At 41.1% G+C, this 26525-nt stretch overlaps 2 protein-coding genes across 4 annotated transcripts in view; one reads left to right on the forward strand and one right to left on the reverse strand.

The window, feature by feature from the left end:
• The window catches only part of TEX10 (testis expressed 10), a 47580-nt gene extending 36396 nt beyond the window's left edge, over window positions 1–11184 (forward strand). Inside the window, exons 11-14 of one of the 2 annotated variants that reach the window (XM_011951026.1) lie at window positions 2899–2979; window positions 4592–4773; window positions 9437–9647; window positions 10959–11184. In XM_011951026.1, the coding sequence (XP_011806416.1) occupies window positions 2899–2979; window positions 4592–4773; window positions 9437–9647; window positions 10959–11072 (588 nt within the window). In that variant the 3' untranslated portion in view covers window positions 11073–11184. The remainder of the gene's footprint in view (window positions 1–2898; window positions 2980–4591; window positions 4774–9436; window positions 9648–10958) is intronic. The other variant, XM_011951027.1, reaches the window with a different exon arrangement.
• A 1152-nt stretch (window positions 11185–12336) lies between these two features.
• The window catches only part of LOC105518154 (inversin), a 91129-nt gene continuing 76940 nt past the window's right edge, over window positions 12337–26525 (reverse strand). Inside the window, exons 13-17 of one of the 2 annotated variants that reach the window (XM_011951025.1) lie at window positions 20691–20801; window positions 20087–20183; window positions 15942–16171; window positions 15084–15158; window positions 12337–12659 (exon numbers count right to left, since the gene is read on the reverse strand). In XM_011951025.1, the coding sequence (XP_011806415.1) occupies window positions 12553–12659; window positions 15084–15158; window positions 15942–16171; window positions 20087–20183; window positions 20691–20801 (620 nt within the window). In that variant the 3' untranslated portion in view covers window positions 12337–12552. Of the gene's footprint in view, window positions 12660–14919; window positions 15159–15941; window positions 16172–20086; window positions 20802–26525 lie in introns of those variants that run through there. The other variant, XM_011951024.1, reaches the window with a different exon arrangement.

Genomic DNA, 26525 nt, shown 5'->3' on the forward strand with positions numbered 1-26525 from the left:
GTGCCTGGCTGCTATTTCTTAACATTCAAAGGTGCTTGTCCAGTGAGAATGCAAAATTATGCCATCCTAAGTAATACTGGTTTCATTTTTTTCATGCAAAATCTGAAGTAATATTCTCTTCTGGCTGATTTTATTTTTTGTTAGCCAGTTTTGACAGTGTTCTCAACAGGGTAGTCTCTCAGTTCAAGTTACAACCTAATTCTTTTTTTGTTGTTGTTGGTGTATCAATTAATTTATTAACTTGATATATTCATTTTATTTTGAATTCTCTTCATATTCTTCCGATCTCTAGGGACTATATCTTTTATAGTTATTTAACTTATTTCTCTCATGGCTTTGTTTGACTCTGGTCACAATGCTAGGGTCATCCTCATTTTATTTATGACATCCTCATTTTATTACCCATAGTGCCTGGTACTGTGTTTACTTATAGGTCTTGAAATCTTACATTTATTTTAGGTTTTCAGCTTGCTTTTATCTCTCAGGGTCTGTATGGTGACTTGTAAGTTCTCAGGGAAAGCTGATCTTCTTACGGTTATGGTAGCACATGTAACTTTCTTGGTATGATACTTGGGGAGAGTTCAGGTGGTCTCCTATTAGTGAAAGAGAAGATTATATTAGAGTAGTTATGGCAGACTAGTTTTCTGCAAAGAACAGTGGAGAATGGAATTTAGAAAGCGACATGTGGAATTTAGGTGTGCTTATTGCTGTTGGGTATTGCTTCTCCTGTATCCTGTTACTGGACATAAAGTAATCATTCAACACCACAGAGTTTATTCTAGTTATATCCTGTTTCTTTTTCGTACCTGCTTTCTCTGATAGAAACCTGTCTCCAGTTATAATTAATATATTTACTTGATCAGCTTCTCTGTAATTAGTCTTCCTTTGCTCCCGCCCCCCTCATCTCACTCCATTTGGACTCTGGTTCTTGCAGGCTGTCTACTCTGGGCCATCTCAGCACTCCCGCCAAATCCAGTGCCAAAGTTTACCTAGTTTGGCCCCACCCGTTGGCTTTAGAACTGAATCATTTAGGGCAGCAAGGGGAGGCAGAGGGGAAGTGATGAAGTGGTCATTATTGAATGTGCACTTTTCAAATGTGGTTTACCTTTGATTAATAAAAATATTCACCATGTTTGTTTTGAAGTAGGAAGATGGCCTTGGAAATGAGTTTTTTCTGATTGTTACTTATAAAAGAAAAAGTTACCAAGTAAATTATCTGGGTAATATCTATAAGATACTTTACAGAGAAATAATGTATAGATCTGTTGATCCCTGCCCCCACTGTCAAATCTGTAAATAACAAAGTACAAAAAGTCTTGATTTTTCAGGACTAGTTGACAGCTCTCTTGAACTTAATTGACTGATCTCTTCCTAGAGTGATATTCTTCCTTCTACCATTTTTGTTTTTTTCATGTGATGTTTTTACATATTTCATTTTTGATAGTATACTGTATCAGATTCTGAGAGTTTGTGCTGTGACTGGTATCTGTGAAGGACTTAGTACTGTTCTTGACTCCTCTTGTTTATCTGAGAACTTAGGAAATTAAAAATACTAGGGGTTTTACTTCTAACTCTACTTTTTGTGCAGTTTTTGTGCAGATTTCTTTTTTACCTTTAGAGAATAGGAGGCAGTGTTATGAATAAATTGAACAGGATATTTGTATTTTCTGGGTCATAAATATTTTTCTGTGATACATTTCTCTATCAGGTGGGCAAAAAAAGCTTTTGTTAGCCCTTTGTTCATATCACTCAGATCTTTCTGTTGTAGCACTCAATAAAAATACAGTAGGCCCTCACTTAATATCCTCAGTAGGTTCTTTGGGAAACGGAAATGACATATACAGCAGGTCCTTGAATAACATATTATTTTGGAGACAGTGTCTTACTTTGTCATCCAGGCCACAGTGCAGTGGCACCATCGTGGCTTACTGCAGCCTCAACCTCTTGGGCTCAGGCGATCCTCCTGTCTCAACCTCCCGAGTAAGTGGTACCACAAGCACGTGCTACCACATCTGGCCCAACTTTTTTTTTTTTTCTTCTAGATGAGGTACCACTATGTTGCCCAGGCTGGTTTCAAACTCCTGGGCTCGAGCAGTCCGCCTACCTTGGCCTCCCAAAGTGCTAGAATTACAGTCATTAGCCACCAGGCTGGCTGAAAAACTTTTTTTTAATAATGTTAATTGGGGGGAAAAATGATTGCATTATACATTGTTTTGCTTAAAGTCATAGCTTACAAGAACCTGCTAAAGTTGTTAAGTGAAGACTTACTGTACAGTCTTCATGTTGGTAGATTGTAAGCCACTTGAGGGGTATGAGAAAGAAGAGAAGGTTTCTCATTCTTTTATTCCTGTGCATGGCATCTAATAGGGGCTAGCTCAGTATTCAATAAATGATTAGTAGATGAATTATTTGGAAAATTAGGCCAAATATTAAGGTCTATTTGTTTGATCTTTGACATTTGCATCTTCAGAGTAATTTGTTACGTGTTTCCCATAAATATGTAGAGCAAGCAAGTATTAAAAGAATCTGTTGCTGGGCACAGTGGCTCACACCTGTAATCCTAGCACTTTGGGAGTCTTGAGGTAGGTGGGTTGCTTGAATCCAGGAGTTTAAGGCGAGCCTGGGCAAAATGGTGAAACCCCATCTCTACTAAGAATACAAAAATTAGCCAGGCGTGGTGGTGTGCACCTGTAGTCCCAGCTACTCAGGAGGCTGAGGCCAGAGGATTGCTTGAGCCAGGACATGGGGGTTGCAGTGAGCTGAGATTGCATCACTGCATTCCAGCATGGGTGACAAGAGGGAATCTCTGTCTCAGAGGGAAAAAAAAAAAAATCTGTTGAACTTGTTTCTTACCTAAAATGTTCTGATTTGGTTACCGGTTTTCTCCTTTTCTGACAGGCAGTTTTTCACAGTTTATTGGTTATTCCTGCCCGAAGTCAGAACTTTGACATCCTGCAAAGTGCCATCAGTAAGCATTTGGTAAGTATCCTTCAACTTTTTCTCTTAAGAACAAACACAAGATGCATTGGTTAGAATAGAGTTTACCATAGCCCCAGAAATAGTGTGTCTGGAATTCTAAGCTTAATGATACCATAGCCTCTTGCAGCATGATGCATTGGCAAGAATGGAGGAATCTTGGTATTTTTCCTGGCTGTTATTAATTTAATTCTGAGTGACCTTGGGAAAAGTCTCTTCTTAGGACCTCACTTTTCTAAATCAGTGAAATAAAGGACCTGAAAATTAAACTTCAAATCCTTTCCAACTTCTGTAATTCGCATGTACTTGCCCTCAGTGTATTGAGAATTCAGCATCTAGACTGGAGTCTGGGTTCCACCTAGAAGGTTTGGGGTCCAAAGTAGGCACATTTTCTAACCTGGCACAAGGTGTGGTCCCTGGAAGGTGTAGACTCAACCCTGAGACTGACCTGTTATTTGATATTGGTTGTCTCATTTCCATTGGTATTAAATTCACATTAGATATACCTCTGTAGTTGCTTTTAACTTCCTCCAGTGTTTACACTCTTTATCTTTGGCTTTTTATTGTAATGTATAATAGTACAAAGCAGGGCTCCAAATTATATCTTTGAGAAACACACTTGTTTGAATAAAATACAGGCACATCCAGACTCCTTTTTCTCTTTTAAAATGTTATTTCCCTTGAGTTGGAAGAGAGTACTGCTTTGAATTCCTGGTACCTGCTCCCTGCTGTCAGACTTCCAGTCCTTATCCCTGTGTCGTCAACAATGCCCACTTTTTTTTTTCTCTGCCTCCAGAGAATTAGACTCTCCTTTGACTACATTCATTATTCTAGTAAAAGATCGATATGCCAATCAGTCTTGGCCACTATTTTCACACAGCCTGTGGAGGAGGTTAAGACATCAGAGTTTGCAAACTTTCTAAAATCATTACCCAACAGTAGTCTCCAGGAGATTGAAACCATGTATATATACAGTAACAAGTTAGACTGTACCTTAATGACAATGCATACAGTACATTCTAGATGAATTAACAAACCCTAATGACCTTTCCTGGGTTTCTGGGCAGTGAAGCAGTCAAATGTTAACTATAGTAATATCTTTTACTGACTCCAGTAGAGGTATGTTTATTCATGTCTGAATGACTAAATCAAAGTGCAGAGGAAGGCTAATTTTAAAATGAGCTATTTATACATTTAATTACCTGGCATAGGAGTGGTGCCACATGCAAGTTTTCCAGCCTGAATAATTAAAAAATTTTTAAGTGTGATTGTTGGTATTCAGATTTTGAGTGCATGAAATAATCCCTTTAAATAGTTATTTCTAACCAGCAGTAGACATTTTATAGAAAATTCAGAAGACTTTGTCATGAAGGGGAGAAAGTGGATTGGGTTAATAGCACTTCTTGCGTTTGCATGTTTTCAAAGTCATTTAATTTAGAGATGAAATTCTCAAAGAAAAACAGGACCTTAAGGTGTGGCAGGTGGCATGTGTTAGGTATATATTAGTTTTCAGTAGAAATGATGTACAGTTAATCGTGAATTAACAGGTTTTGGTTTTATTTGCAGGAGGGGGGCTGTTTTGAAGAGGTAATTAATCTCGTTTTTCTCTGCTTAGGTTGGGTTGACTGTAATTCCTGACAGCACGGCTGGCTGTGTTTTTGGTGTTATCTGTAAGCTCCTGGATCATACTTGTGTAGTTAGTGAGACTCTACTGCCATTTCTGGCTTCTTGTTGCTACAGTCTTCTTTATTTTCTGCTCACTATAGAGAAAGGGGAAGCAGAACATCTAAGAAAAAGGTAATTATTTTTTATTCTTCAACCTTAATTTTCCTACTATTCCCCCTTCCCCAACCAAATAATAATAGAGACAGTTAAAGATAATTAGGTTATACAAATACCTTAAATTCTCTTTCAGAGAGTTTGTGTCAGCCTGGCTAGCTTTTTCTTTGTTCCTTCATGAATCCCCTTTGTGTTGTATTGAAATTTTTAGTGTTTTGTTTTTTTCCCCTTTAAGTTACAAATTTGAAAAGTTAGATGGCAGTATAAAATTTTTTGTGAGGTTTCTTTTATTAACATTGCTGTAAGTCTAGCAAGAAAAATAATTCTACCCTTAGGAGGATGGGCTATTAGTACAAACCTTTGTATTTTGTTTTGAGCTTCATTAGAGCTAGCCAGAGTGGGAATTTTAAAATCTTGGATTTAAGGAAATGTTTCTAAGATGCTAGTGTTTTTAGTTAGTACTTTTGCTCGTATATAATATTCAGGCTAGAGCTTTTAGCATAGTTGGGAAGATTTTACTTTAATTTTAAAAAGTATTTTATGCTTGTATTCTTATTGGTGTGCCCATTAAAAGTTCATTGTAGGAGGTTTTAAAACCTGCTAACAGGTTGGCAAATATTCTGTCACCTGCTGTTAATGTTTTGATATGTGCCTTTTTGGCCTTTTTTGAACTTTTACATGACATGAAAATACATATACTGAATGTATTAAAAACATGTATGTAGTTTAAAAGGTAATTAAAGACTGAGTCTCCATTTAACCAACCCCAGGTTCAGATATAGAATATCATCAGCACATATACTGTTAATGTACCCTGCACAGTTAAATGTCTTTTACGTACCCCTCTGCCCCAGATCACTTTGGTGTTGATCAACTTCATTACCTTTATAAAAAAATGGTTTTATGTGCATTTTTGAACAGTATCGTATTTGTTTTGCATTATTTGTGGATTTTTTGTAATGGGAATTACACTGCCTGTATATTTTGTGATTTGATTCTCTCAGCATTGCTTTTGAGATTGGTTGAAGTTGATTCATTTAGCTGTATTTCATTCATTTTTATTTCTCCATACCAGGGTTCAGCAAACTTCTTTCTATAAAGGGTCAGTCAGTAAATATTTTAGGTTTTGCAGACCATTAAGGTCTCTGTCACGGCTACTCAACACTACCATGGTAGTGTGAAAGCATCAATCGATAATATGTAAATAAATGAGTATGATTGTGTTCCAGTAGAACTATTGACAAATACTTGTCGTGGGCTGGATTTGGCCTGTGGCCAGTTTGCTCAGTCTGCTGTGTAGTATTCTGTTACATGCACGTACTATAACTTAGCCATTTTATTGTCAGCATTCAAATTTTTTCCAGTAAGAGTATGTGTATAGAAAAAATGGTGTATTTCACTTTAAATACACTATAAAATTTATGCATAACATAAATTTGATGATAGTTTTCTTATACATCATCAAACTTTAGGTCTGACAGGTCAAGAAAAGGCTTTATAAGTAGCAAGGAACTTCTCAGGGTTCTAGAGAGTTTATAAGATCCCCACTTAATGAAATGTGTGTATTGCTATTTGTTATTTCCTGTCACTTGAAGTACAGCCCCTAAAACAACTTCATGCAAAGTTTCAAAGATCTATTATAGTCTCTTACAGAGAAACATCCTTTGACTTCATGTGGCTGGAATGAACAAAATTAAGTGTGTGTAATACTTGTTTGCCTGTTTAAAATGCCCAGTTTTAGAGGTGTTCTATACTGGGTACTGGAAAGGTTGACATTACTAGGATATTAGGCACAGTTGGCAGCCAAAGTCTTAGGTACTAAAATTCCCATTTGGGCTATTTCTTCCTCAATGGAGAAGGTGTTTATAAGATTACAAAATGATGAGAGTGCTGGTCAAATTACTGGGGAGCCTTTGATTTCACAAATGCTGGCCAGAAAGTTAGGTTTGACCAAGTTGAGTTGTTTAGTACTGTGTCTGCTGTGCCTTGAAGATACTGTTCTATTGTCTCCTTGCCTCAGTGTTACTAATGACAAATCTGCTATTAGTCTGAGCCCTCTTAGTTTGTAGGTAGTAATCTTACAGGTAGTAATCTATATTTTTACTGTTTTCTCTTCATCTTCAGTGTGTTGCAGATCAGGACGTGTCCTAGTGTAGGTCTGTTATTTATCCTGCCCGAGACATAGTGTGCTTCCATAATACAAAGATTCAATATTTTTTCTTCAAGTCTGGAAAGTTGTTATTAATTTCTAACCATCTTCCCCCATTGTTTCTATTTTCTTGTAAAAACTCCTTTTAAACATAGGGAGCTTTTTATTGTCTTATCTCTTAAAAATCTTTTAATTTGCTAATTCTTTTACTTAATCCTCCTACTGAGATTTTATTTCATCAATTATTGTTTTGTTTTCTTTTGGATTTGTTTCTGTTTTGGATTTTCATTTGGTATTTTGTCATTCTTGCTTGTTCTTGGTTTACTGGTGTTTCTTTAAAGTTCTTGTTAGTGTCATTAACACCTTTTTCCTCCGGTGTGGGCATTCTCCCTTATCTTAGGGAGCAAGTTGAACAGACTTGTGTATTTTGGGCTGCATACCTTTTCCCTAAGATGTCTTTTGTGGTAAGGTGTCTTTTGTGGGAGTTCTGTGGAGGTTTGTCGACTTCCCTGTAGGATGGTTTGACATTTGCGTTTTCCTGGCTTCCCATTCTATGCGAGGAGCATAGTTCAAACTCCCTGCCTTCCATACCTGGGTTCTGAAGCCTCAGCTTCCAGTACTGTTGACTGTTGAAAATCCTAGCCCTAAAATCCCACATACAGTTTTGTATGACTGGGTATCTTTATATGAATTTTGTTATAGTTTCTGTCACCAAGAGGTTTCACCCATCTGGCCTTGAGCTTGGCTGTCTTTTTTTAAAAGGTCTGTGGTTATTTGAAATCCACTCAAATTAAGAAAAGTAGAAAATGAAAATATTTGATTATTACAGGAGTAACTTGTAAAACTCAAGGGCTAGGAATTAGAAATTTAGCAACGGACAAAGCAGCTTACTCTATTTTTCTTCCAGTTTGTGTAGTCTCTATCTCTGTGCCTTTGCGTTAGCTACGTCTGCAGTCCAGCTTTCTCTTTTCTCCTTGCACATGACTGTCCCAGCTGGGCTCTGCATAAGAGTATCTCTTTGGCCTAGAATGGATTCACTATTCACCATAGATGGAATTACCATATGTGGAGTCAGGGAAATTGGTTATATGGTGAAAGGGCTGCTCCCTCTAGACCTGGAGGTAGTGAGGTTCTCTTAGAAAGATTTGGGAACTAGGAGGATTATACGCTCCTGGTAAAGAAGCTGCAACAAGGTCAGAGCCTTTCATAGTCAGTGGACTCTAGGTCCATATGAATATTGCACCATCTAATTAATACTTGTAGAATGTGGTTAGGCTAGCTGCAGGGTCACCTGTCTCTACCATAAACATTGTGCTCTATAAAGATATCAAGAGAATGATGTTCATTGTTCTTGATTTGGCTCTTAGCCTAAATGTTAGTGAAAAACACCATGTTTACTGAAATGCGGATAGTTTCTCTTGTTCTTGAGTTTAATTAGGTCCCACCTGTCTTTTTTTTGCAATTGCTTTTGAGGACTTAGTAATGAATTCTTAATCTATCTTGAGTTAATTTTTTTTTTTGAGACAGGGTCTTGCTCTTTTGCTAGGCTGAAGTGCAGTGGTGTGATCTTGGCTCACTGCAAGCTCCGCCTCCCGGGTTCAAGAATTCTCCTGCCTCAGCCTCCCAAGTAGCTGGGACTATAGGCGCATGCCACCATGCCCAGCTAATTTTGTATCTGTAGTAGAGACAGGGTTTCTCCATGTTGGCCAGGATGGTCTCTATCTCTTGACCTTGTGATCCACCTGCCTCAGCCTCCCAAAGTGCTGGGATTACCAGTGTGAGCCACCATGCCTGGCCGAGTTAATTTTTTGTATATGATGAAAGATAGGGATCCATTTTTATTCTTCTACAAAAGGATAGCCAGTTGTCCCAGCACCATTTACTGAATGGGGAATCCTTGCCCTTTTGCTTGTTTTTGTCACCTGAGTTGAAGATGAGATAGTTGTAGGTATGTGGCTTTATTTCTGGGTTCTCTTTTCTGTTCCACTGGTCTCTATATGTCTGTTGTTTTCTACCATTACCATGCCGTTTTGATCACTGTAGCCTTGTAGTACAGTGTGAAGTCAGGTTGTTTTTGCTTAGGATTGCTTTGGCCATTCTGACTCTTGTTTTGGTTCCGTATGAATTTTAGAATTTTTCTAATTGTGTGAAAAATGATGTTGGTAGTTTGATAGGAATACAGTTGAATCTGTAGATTGCTTTGAGCAGTGTGGCCATTTTAACAATACTGTTTATTTCAATTCATGAGCATGTAATGTTTTTCCATTTATCTGTGTCATCTGTTGATTTCTCTCAGCAGTGTTCTGTAGTCTTTCTTGTAGAGATCTTTCACCTCCTTGGTTAGGTGTATTTCGTGTGTGTGTTGGGGGGGGCTATTGTAATTGAGATTGCATTCTTGATTTGGCTCTCAGCTTAAATGTTATTGGAAAACATGTTTCTTAAAAGGACATTTCAGTTTGGGGGAATATGGAAAGTGGGGGCTTTGCCTGTGTGCATTTGCTCACTGACTCATTTCTGTCTCTGTTATTTTAGGGACAAGCTGTGGGGGGTCTGTGTCTCCATCCTGGCTCTCTTGCCTCGAGTCCTCAGGTTGATGCTACAGAGCCTGCGGGTGAACAGAGTTGGGCCTGAGGAGCTGCCTGTTGTGGGCCAGCTGCTTCGACTGCTGCTTCAGCATGCACCCCTCAGGACTCATATGTTGACCAATGCGATCTTGGTGCAGCAGATCATCAAGAATATCACGGTAAGAAGCATGGTACCGGAGGCTTTGTAATATTAGCATAAGAATGAATTTATGACAGGGGGATGGGAGGGAAGTGTGTTTTGAGGGAGAAAGAGATCCCATACATTGAGTCCAGGAATTAACCCCAATGTGGTAATTTCTCAGGGTCTCCTGTGCTGTCCAGCACCTGACTGTGACTTAACGGGGGGGTGTGTCTGTTATTCCAGAACTGGTAATAAAAGTCTTAAAATAATCAAACTAAATGAAGGTGACAAAGCTTAGTTTAGTTTGAAAAGGTAAGGGCATCAGAGTCATTCCTACCTAAACTGTAATACAGACTCTATTAATGAACTGTGACAGCTGGGCAAGTTTTTTCTTTCTTTCTTACCTATCCAAGCTTGTTTTCCTATCTATAAAAATGGGAATAATGCCAACTTTATTGTGTTTTGGTGATCATTACAGGAGATAACCAAAGTAAATTTTTTCGTATACCTGACATTTGTAAAGTGCTCAGTAAATGTTGTCATTAAGGAGATTAGCAGGAATAAACTTCAGGCCAATTTCTAGTCACTTAGTTCACTGGAAAGTAAGAAAATCAGAAGTAGTTGCAGACTTCAGCTTTGTCTAATGGTTGGCTGTCTGCCTTCAGCTGTGTCTGTTTGGTGGGGACAGCTCTGTTGTTTAGGATTCCTTTGGTGATTTTAGTTTGGGGGGGTTAAAAAGGTGTTTTGTATAGTTTGATTTGCAGGTTGTCCCTTGAGATTTGTAGTAATACTTTGAAGTAATAGTGCTTTTACATGCATATAACACAGGTCCTCATTAGAATTTTCTCAGTAGCCTTTGTAGGGGTAATGGAAGTGGCAGTGGAATAATTCAGAAATAGTGAAGGGAAGAAAATCAAGAGCTTGGATTATTCCCAGACTGGAGAATCAGCCCATTTCTGTAAAGAAGAGATTGACAGAAATTGTTGGTTGGCCCTGTAGACTTATTTTCAGTTGGCATTGGAGTAAAGATCATGAGACACTAGAATGGCAAGAGGGGGAGGCAAGGGTGAAGGGATGGTTGGTGGTGAAATTTCATTAGTCTCTAGCATGTGCAGGAGGGAACACAACAAGAAACTGTTGGCATTTGAGGATATAACTAGGAATTTCCACTGCCTGTGGTAATGCCTGATTAATAGTTCCCTGTTTCCTGGAAGACTTCCTATGGTAATTTATAGACGGGGACACAGTTGCCACAGCTCTGGGAAATTGTGTTTGGGTGTGAAAAATACTATCAGGTTGCATAGAGATTTGGGTACAATTCTCAAATTACTCTTGTTTTTCTCTCCAGACATTGAAGAGTGGAAGTGTTCAGGAACAGTGGCTCACAGACTTACATTACTGCTTCAACATGTATATCACTGGGCATCCCCAAGGGCCCAGCGCACTGGCTACAGTGTATTGAAGAGGCCATGGTACCTCCTGTTTGAAGTTGTTTATTCACGTCTATCTTATTTTGAAGAAAGACTGATATGATAGATCTTTTGTCATTAAAGCTGAACTTTTAAAGAAGTTTACGAACCTTCTTTGCAATGACGTAGGAAAATAGTAATTGGGAGTTCCTATTGATGTGTAGGCTGGCTTCCTGGACTAGCACACGATACACGGTCACAGGCATTGTGCATTGTGCATTTCATAGGAGAAAATATTTACAAAATAGAGAGTGATCCTATGGTACCTTCTGTTATGTACCAAGAAATTGGCTAAATCTTTGTAATCCCATCCAGGCAGACCTCATTCTTTGTGTTTTCGTGATCACAAAAACGATGACTTATAGTAATTAGCAAACTAAAAACCAAGGTAGTTAACTTAAGCGAACACTTCATTGCCTGTCTCTTAACTTTAGCACAGAAGTGGCACTGATGTGAAGAAAATGAAAGCAACCCCCAAAATACTTGTGAGTAAAATATGTCACTGTTTATGCCTACTGTCTATATTCCCACAGCAGCTCTCCCCTTAAACAGTGTGAAGGAGTCCATGATCACTGGATTTTATTTAAACCAGGTGTTCTTAGAATGCTAGGATGTGTGCCGTTTCATTCTTCCCTGCCAACAGGAATGGCATTTTAAGAAGATTGCTCACTTCTGCAAGTTGGTCAGAAAACACAAGTAGAACATTGAAGCCTGAGTTGGCACCTTGCTGCATGAACAGTCTGGTCTGTAAACCCTACCTGACAGAATCCTTGATACTGTAATACGGCTGTTGGTATTCAGCACTGAGAAAGCCATTCAGAGAAGACGTGGCGGCAACTTGTGGCCTTGAGAGGCTAACGTAGGAACTGTAAAATGTAAGGAATCACCAGAATGTATCTATGGTCTTTTGTACAATTTCTAAATGCAAACAGTGGGTCATGATTCTGATCTAAAATTTAAACCTGATTAATTTTGAAGTCACAGTGGGATGTGAATGTGGTGTGTGTGATAAGTTTGTTGCATTAGATTCCAGGAAAGTAGTGAGAGGAAGGCTGCTATGGGACAGGCTTCCTATCTCATTTAGGTTCATCTCTTGAGTCAGGAAGCCAGTACCAGCTAGCTGGCAGAAATCCCAACCCAGCAGCCTTAGTTTTCCTTAGATTTTACTGTTAATCATGAATTCTCATTTCCAACCATACAGACTGCGGTGAAAGCAGACACCCGGGCACTTTGCATAGACATAGTCTGTGCAGGTCCTTTCAGTGCAGGCTATGTTGATTGACAAAACAATGCTGTGTAAGAGCAGAAAGGAAACATTCTGACGTTTTCTTTGAGTTAACACATTTTTAGGTGAATAAGCCTTCAGGTACAGATATTAAAGTTTTCCCAAGGTGTAAAAGATTATCAGCAGAAAATTTGAACTCTGCACTAGCTATGCCAGCTCCCCCGAACCCAGTCTTCCTCCATAGGCAGTCAAGGTTTTGTTTTGTTTTTTGGCTGAGTAGCTGATTGCAGGTTATAAGAAAAGTTCTTTGATCTTCCACTGTTATCAAGGAGATGTATGCACTGTAGGTTGCTCACTGTTAAAAACAAATACCAGATAGATATTCAGGTTATTAATTTTAAGGCTGAAGGGAACAGTTCATTGATGTTGTGGAAGAAGGATTTAGGTTTAGGCTATCCCTGGGATGATGGGCCAGTTTACTGTAGAGGCAGGATGAATTAATATAATAGCTTTATATTTTCTGCAGTCTCAAGATATGGGACATCTCTTCAAGGGAGACTTGACTAAGAGAGAGCAGGCACTTGGGGAGCTGGTAGCGGAACCTCGGTCTTCAGTCTGCCTGAAATAACAAATATATTCTCTCTCTGTGTCCCTCACATAACACATTACATAAATACGTAACCTCTTTTAACTCTCCTATTATACTTTGAATAGTCTGTTCTAGGAAATAGGTTAGGAAATATTCAGATCCTCATGAATGATAAGCTGATGGGAATATCAAACTTAAAATGGATTTTTGAGGCCTTTTTATGACTTTGAATTAACAAATGTATAGGATGCCACAGTCAGAAAACGTTAGTGATATACTTTGACAAATGATACTGAGGCCCCATATGGTTGAGAGACCTTGCTGAAGATATTGCTATATTTTGCTTCTAACTTTTTATGGAGCATATAAGCAAATACATTAAAAGTTTAGTAGTTTTAAAAAGTAGCAAACATATGTCTCAATTTTTCTCTCTTGGTTTTATAACTTCCACAAAATTATTTTAATGTGAACTATTGTTTTTGGCTGTCTTCACTGTATCTTGAATGGAGTTGTCATCTGTGTACCCCTCTGCAGGTGAGCAAGAATAAACTGGATTTATACAGGGGGTACCAATACTAATAATCACAGTTATTCCATTCACTGGAATGGAATTTTAAAGGGAGTTGTTTTTCTTTTATTGTTAAAGAGATAGGCCCAGGTGTGTGTGTGTGTATCAATAAAAGGCTCTGCTGAGATTCTTGGTGGGTGGTTTCCAAGGCTGGGTGTAGAAGACTGAAGTGAGCAGGGATTGTTTTGCTGCCTCCCAAATACATGTGGAGAAACAGCCCAAGGAGGCTGGCATTTTGCTATATCTACCTTTCTGTTTCTTCCTAAGTGGTAAAGGCACTACTAAAACCTCTTGGGGGTCTCTCTCTCCAAGTTGGAGGCTGAGAGCAATAATATTAACTGGTTAATGCTTAATGTGGGTGGGCTTGAACCTAAGAAAACCATGTGTTCTCCCAAATTTGGGGTTAGGAAAAGATCATTTTATCCTTGTCTGATTTTAAACCAGTCAAAAATATGTGTAGGACAAATAAGTTGCTTGTTCATATGAAGTCCTAAGAGACCATTAAGTTTTGATTTGAATTGATTTACTCTGTCCCTTCTGAGTCCCTTAACTAAAAATCTTATATGCTGCTAAACACCATTTTAAAAGATGTCTGGTAGTCTTGGATTTGTTTTTCTCTTGAGACAGTGAAAAATGATCCAGTTATCTAATTTATGCTAGTATTTGATTGTCTGAATGCCACTTCTCTGGTAGTGATATCTGACAATTCTGTTTTTGAAATGATTCTTCAATTTGCTCAGGTATAACGAAAGGGTGTTTTTTGGTTGTTTTTAAACAGACTGTAGGCCTTGATTGCTTTCAGAGTTTCTAACTACCCCACCCACCACTCCCTGATCAGTCTGTCTGTATTACCTGAGTTGTCCAACTCTTATTAAAGATTTGGCAGTAATTACTCTGTCCCCCACCTCCAGGTTTTTGCCCCCCATCAAAAACTAAATGAATGTTAAAGTTCATGCTGACAGTCATTGTTCACCTTCCCAGCTGCACTCTGTTCCTCCAGGATGACTGTGTGGATCGGGGCGGCAGCGGGGAGCATGTTGCCATAGCCACCTATGAGAAACACTGGACCTGGCATTAGCTGCTGACAGCAATGAACTTATCACCCATATTTAATGCTGGCGTGAAAGAGGGGGCGCTAAGTAAAACTCTTGTCTTGCGGCTGAAAAGAAAGTTCCCTGAGCTTCTCTAGTACGAGGGAAATCACGCACAGCTGAGCCTGGGCTGTACATGCTCTCAGTGTCCTCTTCATGGTGTTCTTCCCATCTTGGAGAAGGAAACGGGGGATCATAAGGATTATAAAGGATTCCCAAGGTATTCCTTTGAAAAATGACAGTATTTTCATTTATTTTCTCCTTTATGTGAAAAACTATATAAAAGTGATCAATAATAGCTACCATTTATTGTTTCTATTGGAGTTAATGTTAATAATAGCTTTTAGTTGTGAAAATAATTTGCCTCTTAGGGAGACAGATGTTGGCTACAGTAATAATCCCATGAAATCAAATGACCATTGGAAAACCCTGGCCATCTCTGTTCTAATGTCTTCTGTCTTTGGGGATGAAATGAAGGAAAACGCTTCCCCATGTTCTCCCCCACCATCTGCTTTGCAGTGGCTGCCTTACCTGAGTTGAGACGCAGCACAGAAGAGGCTTTTACAGATCTTGTAGGATGATGTATTTTCCCTTCTTGAGAACAACCTGAAATGAACCAATAACTGTTACTTTTCTTTGGCCAGGGATACCTTTGGCCTGACCAACTTCTGAATTCCTTATTGTGGTAAAGGCTTGAGCTTGCAGGCGTGTGTCAAAAGAAGTTAGGTATAGTGTGGAACCATGTAGGCCCAGGGCGAAGTTCTGAGATTTTGCCAAATGAATGCTAAAGTTCATGCTGTAGGAGATCTTTCTAAAAGTGCCTTTGCTTTTTTTCTCTTGAGCCAGCAAGGCTTCTTGAACTCTACTGGGTCTACTTGAATGGGCTTTTTGCAGAGCTGAAAATGTTTCAATTTGTAGAAGTTAATCTGCTGAACACATATTTACTGTAGTGTATGGGTGTTGAGCATTCTCATAGTGGGCAATCCTATAACATCTTAGCATAGGAAAAGTCAGGGTCTAGCTAAGTCTTGAATGCTCCAAATGGGTAATGCAAGGGGGAGACTCAGGCAGGGGTCTGGAGAGGTTTAAACAGTAAAGCTTGAGGGCGCTCTGGGCTGAGATGCTAGAATGCCTCACAAAACCAAACAGTTCTGACCCAGTATCACTGGGAGGCAGGCACGAAATGGTGCTGTTCTCTTGGTGCTTGAAAAATATTAGGTTGGTGCAAAATTAATTGCAGTTTTGACCATTTTGAATTATACAGTTAATTTTGCACCAACCTAATTTATCTGAATGGAAGTTTACCCAATGTAATTAAATCCCATTTCAGATTCTGATGTGGCACTCGGGGGGAGTTGTGAACTACAAAGTAGGCAGAAGGACAGTTACCATAGATTTGCTTAAGCACTGAGTGCTTAGTGGACTTTGTGCCTGAGGTGCCCTTGGATGGACTCTTGGGGGTCTTGCTTACTGCAGTAGTTTGGGGGAGTTTTAGTTCCAGTTCCTTCCTCCAAATCTGGAGGAGTAATGCTGTACACTCTTGCCTCCATCTATCCACATCTCCAGCTCCAAGCTGCTTCGTATGTCGAAGGTGGGACAGGTGCTTCCTGAGCTGGTAGCTGGTGGGGTCAGAGGAGAGGAGAGGCTTTAAGATCACAGCACTGAGAAAACTAAATTTCCTTAAGGTTCCTAGAAACTATAGTAGTAGTATTTGCTGAATTCCTGGTAGGTTCACTCAAGCTCCTATTCCTAATTTCGGCGGCAGCATGTTGAATGTGGAATTCTTTTTCCATCATCAGACACCTCCTGAACTAGGATTCAATCATGATTCCTTGCCTTTAAGGAGCTCACAGACGAGTGGGACAGGCTGCTGTGTAAAGAGGGACGTGTGGCATGAGAGTACCATGCAAGAGCAAGGAGCTGGTTGTGCAAACAGATGCAGGACTGACTGATGGATTGGTAAGGTTTCACAAGGCTAATGTTTGTGCTGGATTTTAAAAGATGAATAGGAGCTTACCAGACAGAGAAGGACATTCTATGCAGCAGAACTGGCATCAGCAGAGATACGGGCATTTGTGCCAGAAAGTCAGTAACACAATGTGTTGGAAGCACTGTGTATTTGGTGAGGAAAGGGGGCTTTAGAGTGGAAAGGCATGAGCTGCATCTTACTAAGATAAGTCTGTTGGAGGTGGGTTTGGAGTGGGTAAGGGATGGGGGATGATGGCTATATTGACCTCTAGGGTTTATTTGATGCTTTCTATCCTACATGCACTCCCAAACTTACTGAGCACAACTATTTTGAGGCCTCCAAAGGAAAGCTGCAGCAATGTTTATTATCTGTATCTGTCTTTATTCCCAGTGAGCCTATAGGTAGCTGCAGAGAGCAACAGGCTTCATGTCTGATTTTACAGAGATTCCATTTGGGCTGCACCAAATGGGAAGTAATCTTTTTCCTAAGTCTGCTAAAAGCTCCTTGCAGTGCGTGGTGCAGCCCCTCCCTCCTTCCCCAAAGGCTGATTTCAGTCAGCCTACATGACTCTTCCTTCTTTCCTGGAGAGTAACACCATGGCATCCCTCTACTAGAATACCTACCACATTTCCAAAAAGCCAAGTCTAGACAAAAGTATGGCACTACCACTCTATAATTCAGTTTCGCCTGTTTGAAATGCTGTCTTCTATACCTTCTGCTCTTGTGGGCACAGAACTTGTGGGGAAGCCTGGGTAGTGGCTGAAGCTGTTAATGGTGTCAGCCCTCAGTGGGCCCAGCAGCACCTTTCCTGTTCAGCTTGTCCAGGATCCTGTTTCAGTTCTTTAAAATGTCATCTTACTTGGTTATTAAACTGACAATTTTAAGATCAAGTTTCATTTTCTCAGGACCCAAGGTTCATTTTGCCCCCTCCTTCCCTGCCTGTTTTCCAGCTCCTTTTCTCTATCCTGCACCTGTCCCCTATAACCACAGCCTGCACTGAGCACTTACGTGTCTAGCCCTGACCCCTGCCCCAGCCCTCACTGCTTAGGTTTGCTATCAGACACATTTTCAGGACAGCACTTCAGGCTCCTGTATTTAAAATAGAAAAAGTAGTTATACTAGAACTAATAAAAGTGTTTTTACTGTCACCAGACTTGGCTTTCTGCAATGTGCAACAATCCCAGAAGTCCTTTGGGTGTCAGAATTGCACAATGGCACATCCAGAGGGAGCCTGTGTAGTTGTCTACCCACGTGGGCATGTTAGACCATAAGCCCACTGTTCTTGGGGGAATGACTGAAGGCTCATTTGCTCCTCTGGTCACTTACTGACAGGACCTGTCAGCTTCTGACTCTTCAAAGGAGTCAGACAGTCGAAGGAGGAGACATTTCAGGTAGGGAGCAGCTGTGAGGTCTGGCGTGGTAAACCTTGCTGGCTTGTTTAGATCCTAGATTTCAACCAAAATACTTAAAAAGTTCATCTAGATGGTAGCCAGTGCATGTACCAGCATAACTGCCCCAATGAGGGGGTGCAATGGCCAGTTCCACCTGTGGCTTTAGAGGCCGACTGTCTTGGCTCAAAGCCAGCCCTGGCACTTGTTCTGTAATGTTGGTGAGTTGATGAACCTCTCTGTGCTTCAGTTTCCTCATCTGTGGAACAGGGGTAAGAACAATATCTACCTTGCAGGGTTATCGGTGATGATTACATGAATTAATCCAGGTAAAACTAGTTTGAACAGTGTCTGGCACAAGTGTCCAATAAAAACTACTAGTATGTTAACAATTGGTAATAGTAATATCACCCTTCTCCTGGTTACCCTGATGTGTATGACACCAACCAGGCAGTCTTCTCCATCCTATTTTCAGGCAAAGTGCATGGGGCCCATCTCCACCTCCATTAGCTTGACCACAGCAAAAACTAACTTCACTAATAATGTAAGGGAAAGGCCCTTGGATTCGAGTCAGCCAGAGGTTCAAGTGCTGGATCTGGACAAAAAGGACAAGTCAATTTTGCCTCTCATCTGAAAAATGGGGATACTGCTCCCTGTGGTGGTGGCTTCCTGGTGTGGTTGGGAGATCACATGGGGTCAGGCATGGGAGGACTTTGTTAATGGCCAAGAGCTGAAACAGACATGAGGGAGAACACATTGCAAAGCCTGTGCAAGCACAAACCAGATCACCTGGCTCTGGGTTAGGCAGTCTCTGGTATGATGCGAACGGAAGCCTCTCCCTGGACCTCCTGGGAATCCATCTTGTTTTCTCCCTGCCAATGTTAAGGAGAGAACGTCTTCCTTTTTCTCCTGACAGGAACCTTGATATCTGGCACACCTGTGCCCGCATTATCTCCTTGCCTTGTCTGCCCATCCGTCTTCCTCTCCCCAGTGATGGTGGCAAAATAACTTCCACCTATCTCTTTTCTTGAGACAGGTTCTCACTCTGTCACCCAGGCTGGAGTTCTGTGGCATGGTGATGGCTCACTGTGGTCTCGACCTCCTGAGGTCAAGCGGTCCTCCTGCCTCAGCCTCACAAATAGCTAGGACTACAGGCGTATGCTACCACGCCTGGGTAATTTTTGTATTTTTTTGTAGAGACGGGGTTTGGCCGTGTTTCCCGGGGTGGTCTCGTCTCATAACCCTGGGTTCAAGTGATCCTCCCACCTCGGCCGCCCAAAGTGCTGGGGTTACAGGTCTAAGCCACTGTGCCCGGCCAACTCCCACCTATTGGTGATGGGTCCAGCTCCTCTCTGGACACTCATCACTGTAAGGCCTAATTTAGATTTAGGCTCTAGTGAGGCTTTCAGGATGAAAGAGATTATGAGACATGAACATTTGTAGCAATAAGACCGCTCAAGTCCTCCCATAATCACAATCACCCCCCAGCAGCATTTGTCTCTACTATATTGGGACACTGTTTCAGGCTTTTAGGACAGCCTTCACCCCCACTCCCAGTGCCTACTACGTATTTTGAGCTTGGTAGATGCTCAGAGAGGTTTACATAATACAGTTTAGTCACTCAATCTATTATATCCAGAACCTGGTTTAGGTTTTTCGAGTATGACTAGTTTCTGGGTAGTAAAGACATAAGAATAAAAATAAAGTATCTCCTATGTGTAGTAATTTAGAATTAATGAAGTGTGCATTATCTCATTCCAGTAACCTGCTGTATTAATAGGACATGTGCAACAATTATTAAATCCTGTTTTACAGATAAAGAAGCAGAGGGTCGGGGGGCCATGAGATTTGCCCAAAGTCACATAACCTGTTTGAGCTTACCTGAATCTGACATTTCATGGTTACAAACCCAGGACTTTCTCCTTTACCCCATGCTGTGCTGGGAGCACTTTCCCATCTTTCTAGGCAAAAACATCTTCCAAATGGTTTACATGTAATTAAATTTGTAATGTAAATTACTAGGATCTTGTGTGAATTTCATGGGTAGGCTCCATAAAATTGGCCTTACCATGCCACCAAATGGAACTCATTGGGAAAACATCAAAGAGCACAGATGTCATGTGGAGAATATCAGTAACAACCAAAGAACCACAGATGTGGCAGCCCCATCTTCCTACCTTCGCCAGGCACGCTGGATGACTGCCGCTGCCTTGTTCTTTTTGCGAAACAGCTCTTTCCTCCTTCGTTCTCTCTGAATTATCTGCAGTCGGAGCTCTACAGGGAGAAGGTCAATATTCACACTCTGCCCAGAGAGACCAGGTACTGGATCAGTCTCCTTAGATACCTGAAAGTCCTCAGACAGGGTGGATGTCCCCAGCTTCCTGGCTTCTGACCTCAACTCGTCTGTGCTCTGTGGAAAATCTGAGTAGAGCCCTCCTGCGAGCTTGGTTTGTGTCACTTTGTTTCTTGGTGTACGATGGTGGGGAGGATTCTGCCCAGCATGGACTGCCTCCCCCCGGGCACTGCCAGGCCGGCTAGAACCAGCTGGGGAGCACCTTCCTCCTTTGAGCTCTTGAGTGCGCCTTTTCTGGAGGGCACATTTGGCCTTGGGTTCTGTGTCATGCCGCCTGCTGGGCTTCCAGTGGCTATCGTGTGGTGGAAGGCTTGCAGCTGCCCGCCTGGAGTCCTCTCCTTTCTCATCAGGCCCAGCCACCCTGATACAGGAGGGCTGCTTCACGAAGCCTTTCCCCTTTGCACACCGCTGATCACCAGCTGTCTCACCTCTGGACTTCTCAACAGAGGGAACTCCTGGATGCCTGTTTCCATCACTGCCTTCATTGGGTCTGAAGTGGACACAGGCAGATTGGCCTTTAGAATGTTCTCTGGCTGTTTCTTGGGGAAACAAAGAAAAAATATTGTCCAAAACTTGCATAGTAGGACAATTTTGCTAATATGTTCACATAAGATATTGAGACTTAGCCTATATCATTACCATAATAGTGGCAAATACGACTAGGAAAAAACTGTTTAACTTCTATTTCCAGCAATATGGTAGGTTAGATAACCTGAAGCCCTTTTCACCTTAACAAAAATAATGGATATCCTTTGGAAAGCACTGTCATGCCTTTAAGAAAATAAAGGAATTCTGGAGGCCAAAAACAAAGAGAAAATTGAAAATCAAAGCAATTAAGTGTGTGAGCTGATCCAGTGACTGTCTAGGCAGGTAATGGTGGTAGAGTGGGCAACAGATGGTCTTATTAAATATCTGGCTGTATTTTAACATCTATATAAGAACAGAAAATGAGGCCTTGCAGGAAGAAAGTTAACTGGAACCAAGACTCTACCTGAAGCCAGCACTCTTGAAGGGATATACCTTTTGGAAATAATCCAGATTTTAAAATCTGCTCTCCAGCACTTGGAGATGACGAGGAAGTTTGTTTCAGCTCAGGTTCTGGATGGGGTAAGGAGTCTCCCATAAGAATTTAAAACCAAAGTCTTCTTCCTCACATGGGCTTGGTATTCATTCATTCTCAATCCATAGGAGACAGTAACATAAAAACTGTTCTCAGGATGGAGATATCCCACGATGCCTCACAGAAGCAAACACAATATTGCTTTAGTGTGACATGCTCTCAACTCAGGCTGCACAAAGGGGTCCTCTGAAAATGACTAACATCTAAAATGAAAAATATGCCAGGCACAGTGGCTCATGCCTTTAATCTCAACACTTTGGAGGCCGAGATGGGAATCATGAGGTCAGGAGTTTGAGACCAGCCTGGCCAACATGGTGAAACCTCGTCTCTACTAAAAATACAAACATTAGCTGGGCATGGTGGTGTGTGCCTGTAGTCCCAGCTACTTGGGAGGCTGAGGCAGGAGAATCGCTTGAACCCAGGAGGCATATAGGTTGCAGCGAGCTGAGATCGCGCCACTGCACTCCAGCCTGGGTGACAGCGAGACTCTGTCTCAAAGAAAAAAAAAAAAATCTTACTAAAACAGGCACGTAGATTATCCAGATAATGTGTTTTCAGAAACAGACTTTAAAATAACTGTTCTGGCTGGGTTCAGTGGCCCAGCACCTTGGGAGGCTGAGGCAAGAGGATTGCTGGAGCCAAGTCTGAGACAAGCCTGGTAACATAGTGAGACCCCACTTCTAAAAATAAAAAAAACAATTATCCAGACATGGTAGTGCATACCTGTAGTCCCAGCTACTCAGAAGGCTGAGGTGAAAGGTCGCTTGAGCCTGGGAGGTTGAGGGTGCAGTGAGCTGTTTGTGCCACTGCACTCCAGCCTGAGCAACAGAGTGAGACTATGTCTCAATAATGTAAAATAAAATATTCTTAAGTGCCAAAGAGCTATCTAAACTATGCTACTCTTCATGTAAGAAAGAAAGGGATGGGCCGGGCACGGTGGCTTACGCCTGTAATCCCAGCATTTTGGGAGGCTGTGGCGGGCAGATCCCCTGAGGTCGGGAGTTCGAGACCAACATGGAGAAACCCTGACCAACATGGAGAAACCCCATCTCTACTAAAAATACAAAAAAACTAGTTGGGCGTGGTGGTGCATGCCTTCATCCCAGTTACTCAGGAGGCTGAGGCAGGAGAATCGCTTGAACCCAGGAGGCAGAGGTTGCGGTGAGCCAAGATTGCGCCACTGCACTCTAGCCTGGGCAACAAGAGCAAAACTCTGTCTCAAAAAAGAAAAAACAAAGAAAGGGATATAAGAAGATATACCTCATGAGTGAGCCCAGGTGATCGAGAAGAGGAACTGCCCAGGTAGCCAACGGGACTGTGAGAAATAATAAACTTCTATTGTTTTAAGCCACTTAGTTTTGGGAGTGGTTTATTGTGCTACAGGAGATAACCAACACAGATATTTATATCTATAAAAGAGAGGTGCTGTCTTAAAATATAAAATCCATGGTATTGACTTTGGACTGGTTGGTGAGCAGAAGCTGGGAAGGCAATGAAGAGACTGCTGGTGAAGGCTCGAAGAGCAGAGAAGAAATTGCTGTGGGAATCTAGAGAGAAGTGAACCTTGTTATTCAGTGACAGAATTAACTGGCAAAACTGTCACCTGCAGTAACGTAGAAGATAGAAAATATACCTAATGAAGCTGTAGATACAGTTCAGGAGGTTTCCAGATGGAATGTAGAACAAAATGTCAACTGCTTTTTAACCTACGTATGACAAGGTATGGGGAGAAAGCAAATAAAATGAAGAAAAAACTGCTCCGTTTGCAAGCAAAATTTAGAGATAATGTAAAGATCCCAGGATGTGCTGGGTTAGAAAATAAAACTATTTTAACATTTTTATTCTTTCTAGCCAGCAAAAGTCTCATAGGCCTCAGCATAAAGATCAAATCAGGCCGGACACAGTGACTAACACTTATAAAATCCCAGCACTTTGGGAGGCCAAGGTAGGTAGATTGCTTGAGCCTAGGAGTTTGAGACCAGCCTTGGCAACATGATGAAATCTCGTCTCTACGAAAAAGAAATGCAAAAAATCAGCCAGGCATGGTAGCGCACACCTATGGTCCCAGCTACCTGGGAGGCTGAAGTGGGGGGATCACTTGAGCCTGGGAGGCAGAAGTTGCAGTAAGCTGTGATTGCATCACTGCACTCCAGCCTGGGTGACAGGTTTGTTTTGTCAAAAAAACAAAACAAAACAAAAAAAGTATGGTTGTACACCCTTTATTAAGACTCAAAAATATTTAACGTGGTATATAATAGGCCTTCTCAGCTCGACAAAAGAATTTCTAAGAATCTCAAGGGCATTTTCCCACAGAAGTCTGAGCCACTCAAATGAGAGAAAAGCTTATTTGAAAAATTATGGATGTGGCTTTTGAAATATTAAATGAATCCAATCAGATTCACAGGAAACCCATGAAGTTTTTTAGATAATCGTATTATTGAGAGTACCACAAGCTTGAACTGGTGACATAGTTCAAATCAAAAAGAAGCCTCTGGGGCCCCAGTATCCTATAGTCAGGAGACAGGCTGAGAAAGCTACACAGCTGCAAACAGGGGCATTTCTTCGGAAAAGGAAGGACTTCTCAGAGAGCAGAGTCAGGAATTCAGGTAGCAGAGCCAAGAGCCATTGAGAACAATGGAATAGGAAGCCACCAGGAGTAAAATGAGACCCTAATCAAGGAATATTTACCTCAGAGTAGGGGCCCTGGTAAAATGTGACCAGCTGGCTTTCAAAATTGCTATGGATTAATGGCTGCTATGTGCCTCCTATTCTACCCCCTTTTGTCTACCGTGGTTATTCTGTTCCTATCTCACCACTGTTTGTTGGGTGTGGGTGTTGATAATGTATCTTTTTGGCTGATTGGTCTCTGAATCAGAAAGAGTCCCAGCTGGTGAACCTGAACCACATCTGATTCATGTCTTAAAATCCTAGACTTCAAGTGTGATGAGATAATCAGGTTGAGATTTTGGGGTACTGAGATAGGGATGTATTAGTCCATTCCTACACTGCTATAAAGAACTACCTGAGACTGGGTAATTTATAAAGAAAAGAGGTTTAATTGACTCACAGTTCCACAGGCTTAACAGGAAGCATGACTGGCAGGCCTCAGGAAACCTACAATCATGGTGGAAGGTAAAGGGGAAGCAAGCACCTTCTTCACATGGTAGCAGGAGACAGCGTGAGCGAGGGGGTAAGTGCCACACACATTTAAACCATCAGATCTTGTGAGAACTCACTATCATGAGAACAGCATGGGGGAAATCCACCCCCATGATCCAATCACCTCCCACCAAGTCCCTCCCCGAACATTGGGAATTGCAATTCAATATGAGATTTGGATGGGGACACAGAGCCAATCCATGTCAAGGGGTAAGAATATCTTGCATGCGAGAGGAATGTGAATAATCTGTGACCAAATAGGAACTATGACAGGTTGTTTAATAGCCAAAAATTCCTCCCATCTTCATATGCACAAAGGTGGAATCTATTTCTCCACATCATTTGGTCTGGGATGGTCTCGTAACTTGCTTTGATCAATATAATGTGTGCAAATTCTAGAGTCTATTTCTCAAGAGGTCTTGTGGCTTTTATCTTTGCTTTCTGAGAATGCTGTCCTGAGACCACCATGTAAGGAAGCCAGTCTAGTCTACTGGAGGATGAAAACCATGTAAAACAGAGTCAAAGAATCCCATCTGATAGCTTGCATCCATTGCTAGACATTCAAGTCAGTATATCTTAGACATGGAATTCCACTGACTCTCCACCTGAATGTAGACACATGAGTGAGACCAGATGAAGCCTGTAAAGAAACTTTCCAACCAAAATAGAATCATAAAAATTAAATCGTTATTGTTCAAAGTCACTTCGTCTTTGTGTGGTTTGTTATACAGCCATAGTAGACAATGGAAGCAACCCTGCTCTCACAGATCTTGCAGTTTAGTGGAAAAAAATGACAAGTAAACCAGTAATAACAGTAAAAAGTGATGATCTTTATAAGAGGGAAATATAGGAGAAGTATGGGAGCATATAGCAGGAAACTATAGCCTCCTTTAGTGGGGAGATAAGGGTTGAACAGAAGAAGCAACATTATCCCTGATACCTCAAAAATAAGGTAGAGGGAGTGGCATCTGCAAAGGCCCCAAGCTAAGAAAGAACTCAAGGAAGTTCAACATGGCTGTCACATTATGGGAGCTTAATTAAAGCTGGTTGGATGAATAAATGAATGAATATGTAGCAAAGCATCATGAGTATACAATCCTTAAGGATTACACTGTAAAGTTGATTATGGAATTATGTTCCAGAAATGTTTATAGTCATTTTACATATATATATATTTTGAGACAGAGTCTCACTGTTGCCCAGGCTGGAGTACAGTGACACAATCTCAGCCCAATGCAACTAACGCCTCTCAGGTTCAGGCAATTCTTGTGCTTCAGCCTCCTGAGTTGTATATACCACCACACCTGGCTAATTTTTATATTTTTAGTAGAGATGGAGTTTCGCCAAGTTGGCCAGGCTGGTCTTGAACTTCTGGCCTCAAGTAATCTGCCTGCCCCGGCCTCCCAAAGTGTTGGGATTACAGGTGTGAGTCACTGCACCCAGCCTGTAATCATTTTATGTATACTTTTCTGTAGTTGTTCTTGGCTAGATTAATGTGTGGCTCAATAATAATAGTTACTGAAAACCTGTCATGAGTTATGGGCTATAACAAGTACTCAACATGAATTATTTCTATCCATACACCTTGCGGTGTAGAAAATATACCCTCACTTCATAGCTAAGGAAGTTAAGGTTCAAAGAAACAGGTTGAACTGTCCAAGCCCTGAATTCAGTAATCATGAAGTTCCAGAGCCCCCTTCTGAGAAAGTCCATAAGTTCAGGGCTATTTTCATAATAATACGAAGACATAATTTGCCTTTTTCACTGTGTTGGCATTTGCACTTAGATTTTGGGAAAGCTCCTACCATTTTCTAACTTCTAAGAGTAGCTCAATGTGTTTAAATTGCTTCATGCAAACAATAGGGTTTGTGCTGCACGCTTTTCCTTCTGGGAGTCTGGAATTTTAGCATATGCTAGGCAGAGGGTATCTACGTGATTGACTCCAGATAAAAATCCTGGAGTCCTAGGTTCATGTGAGCTTTCT

The sequence above is a fragment of the Colobus angolensis genome, unplaced genomic scaffold, assembly GCF_000951035.1.
Source record: "Colobus angolensis palliatus isolate OR3802 unplaced genomic scaffold, Cang.pa_1.0 Scaffold313, whole genome shotgun sequence".
In the NCBI taxonomy this organism is placed as follows: Eukaryota; Metazoa; Chordata; class Mammalia; order Primates; family Cercopithecidae; genus Colobus; species Colobus angolensis.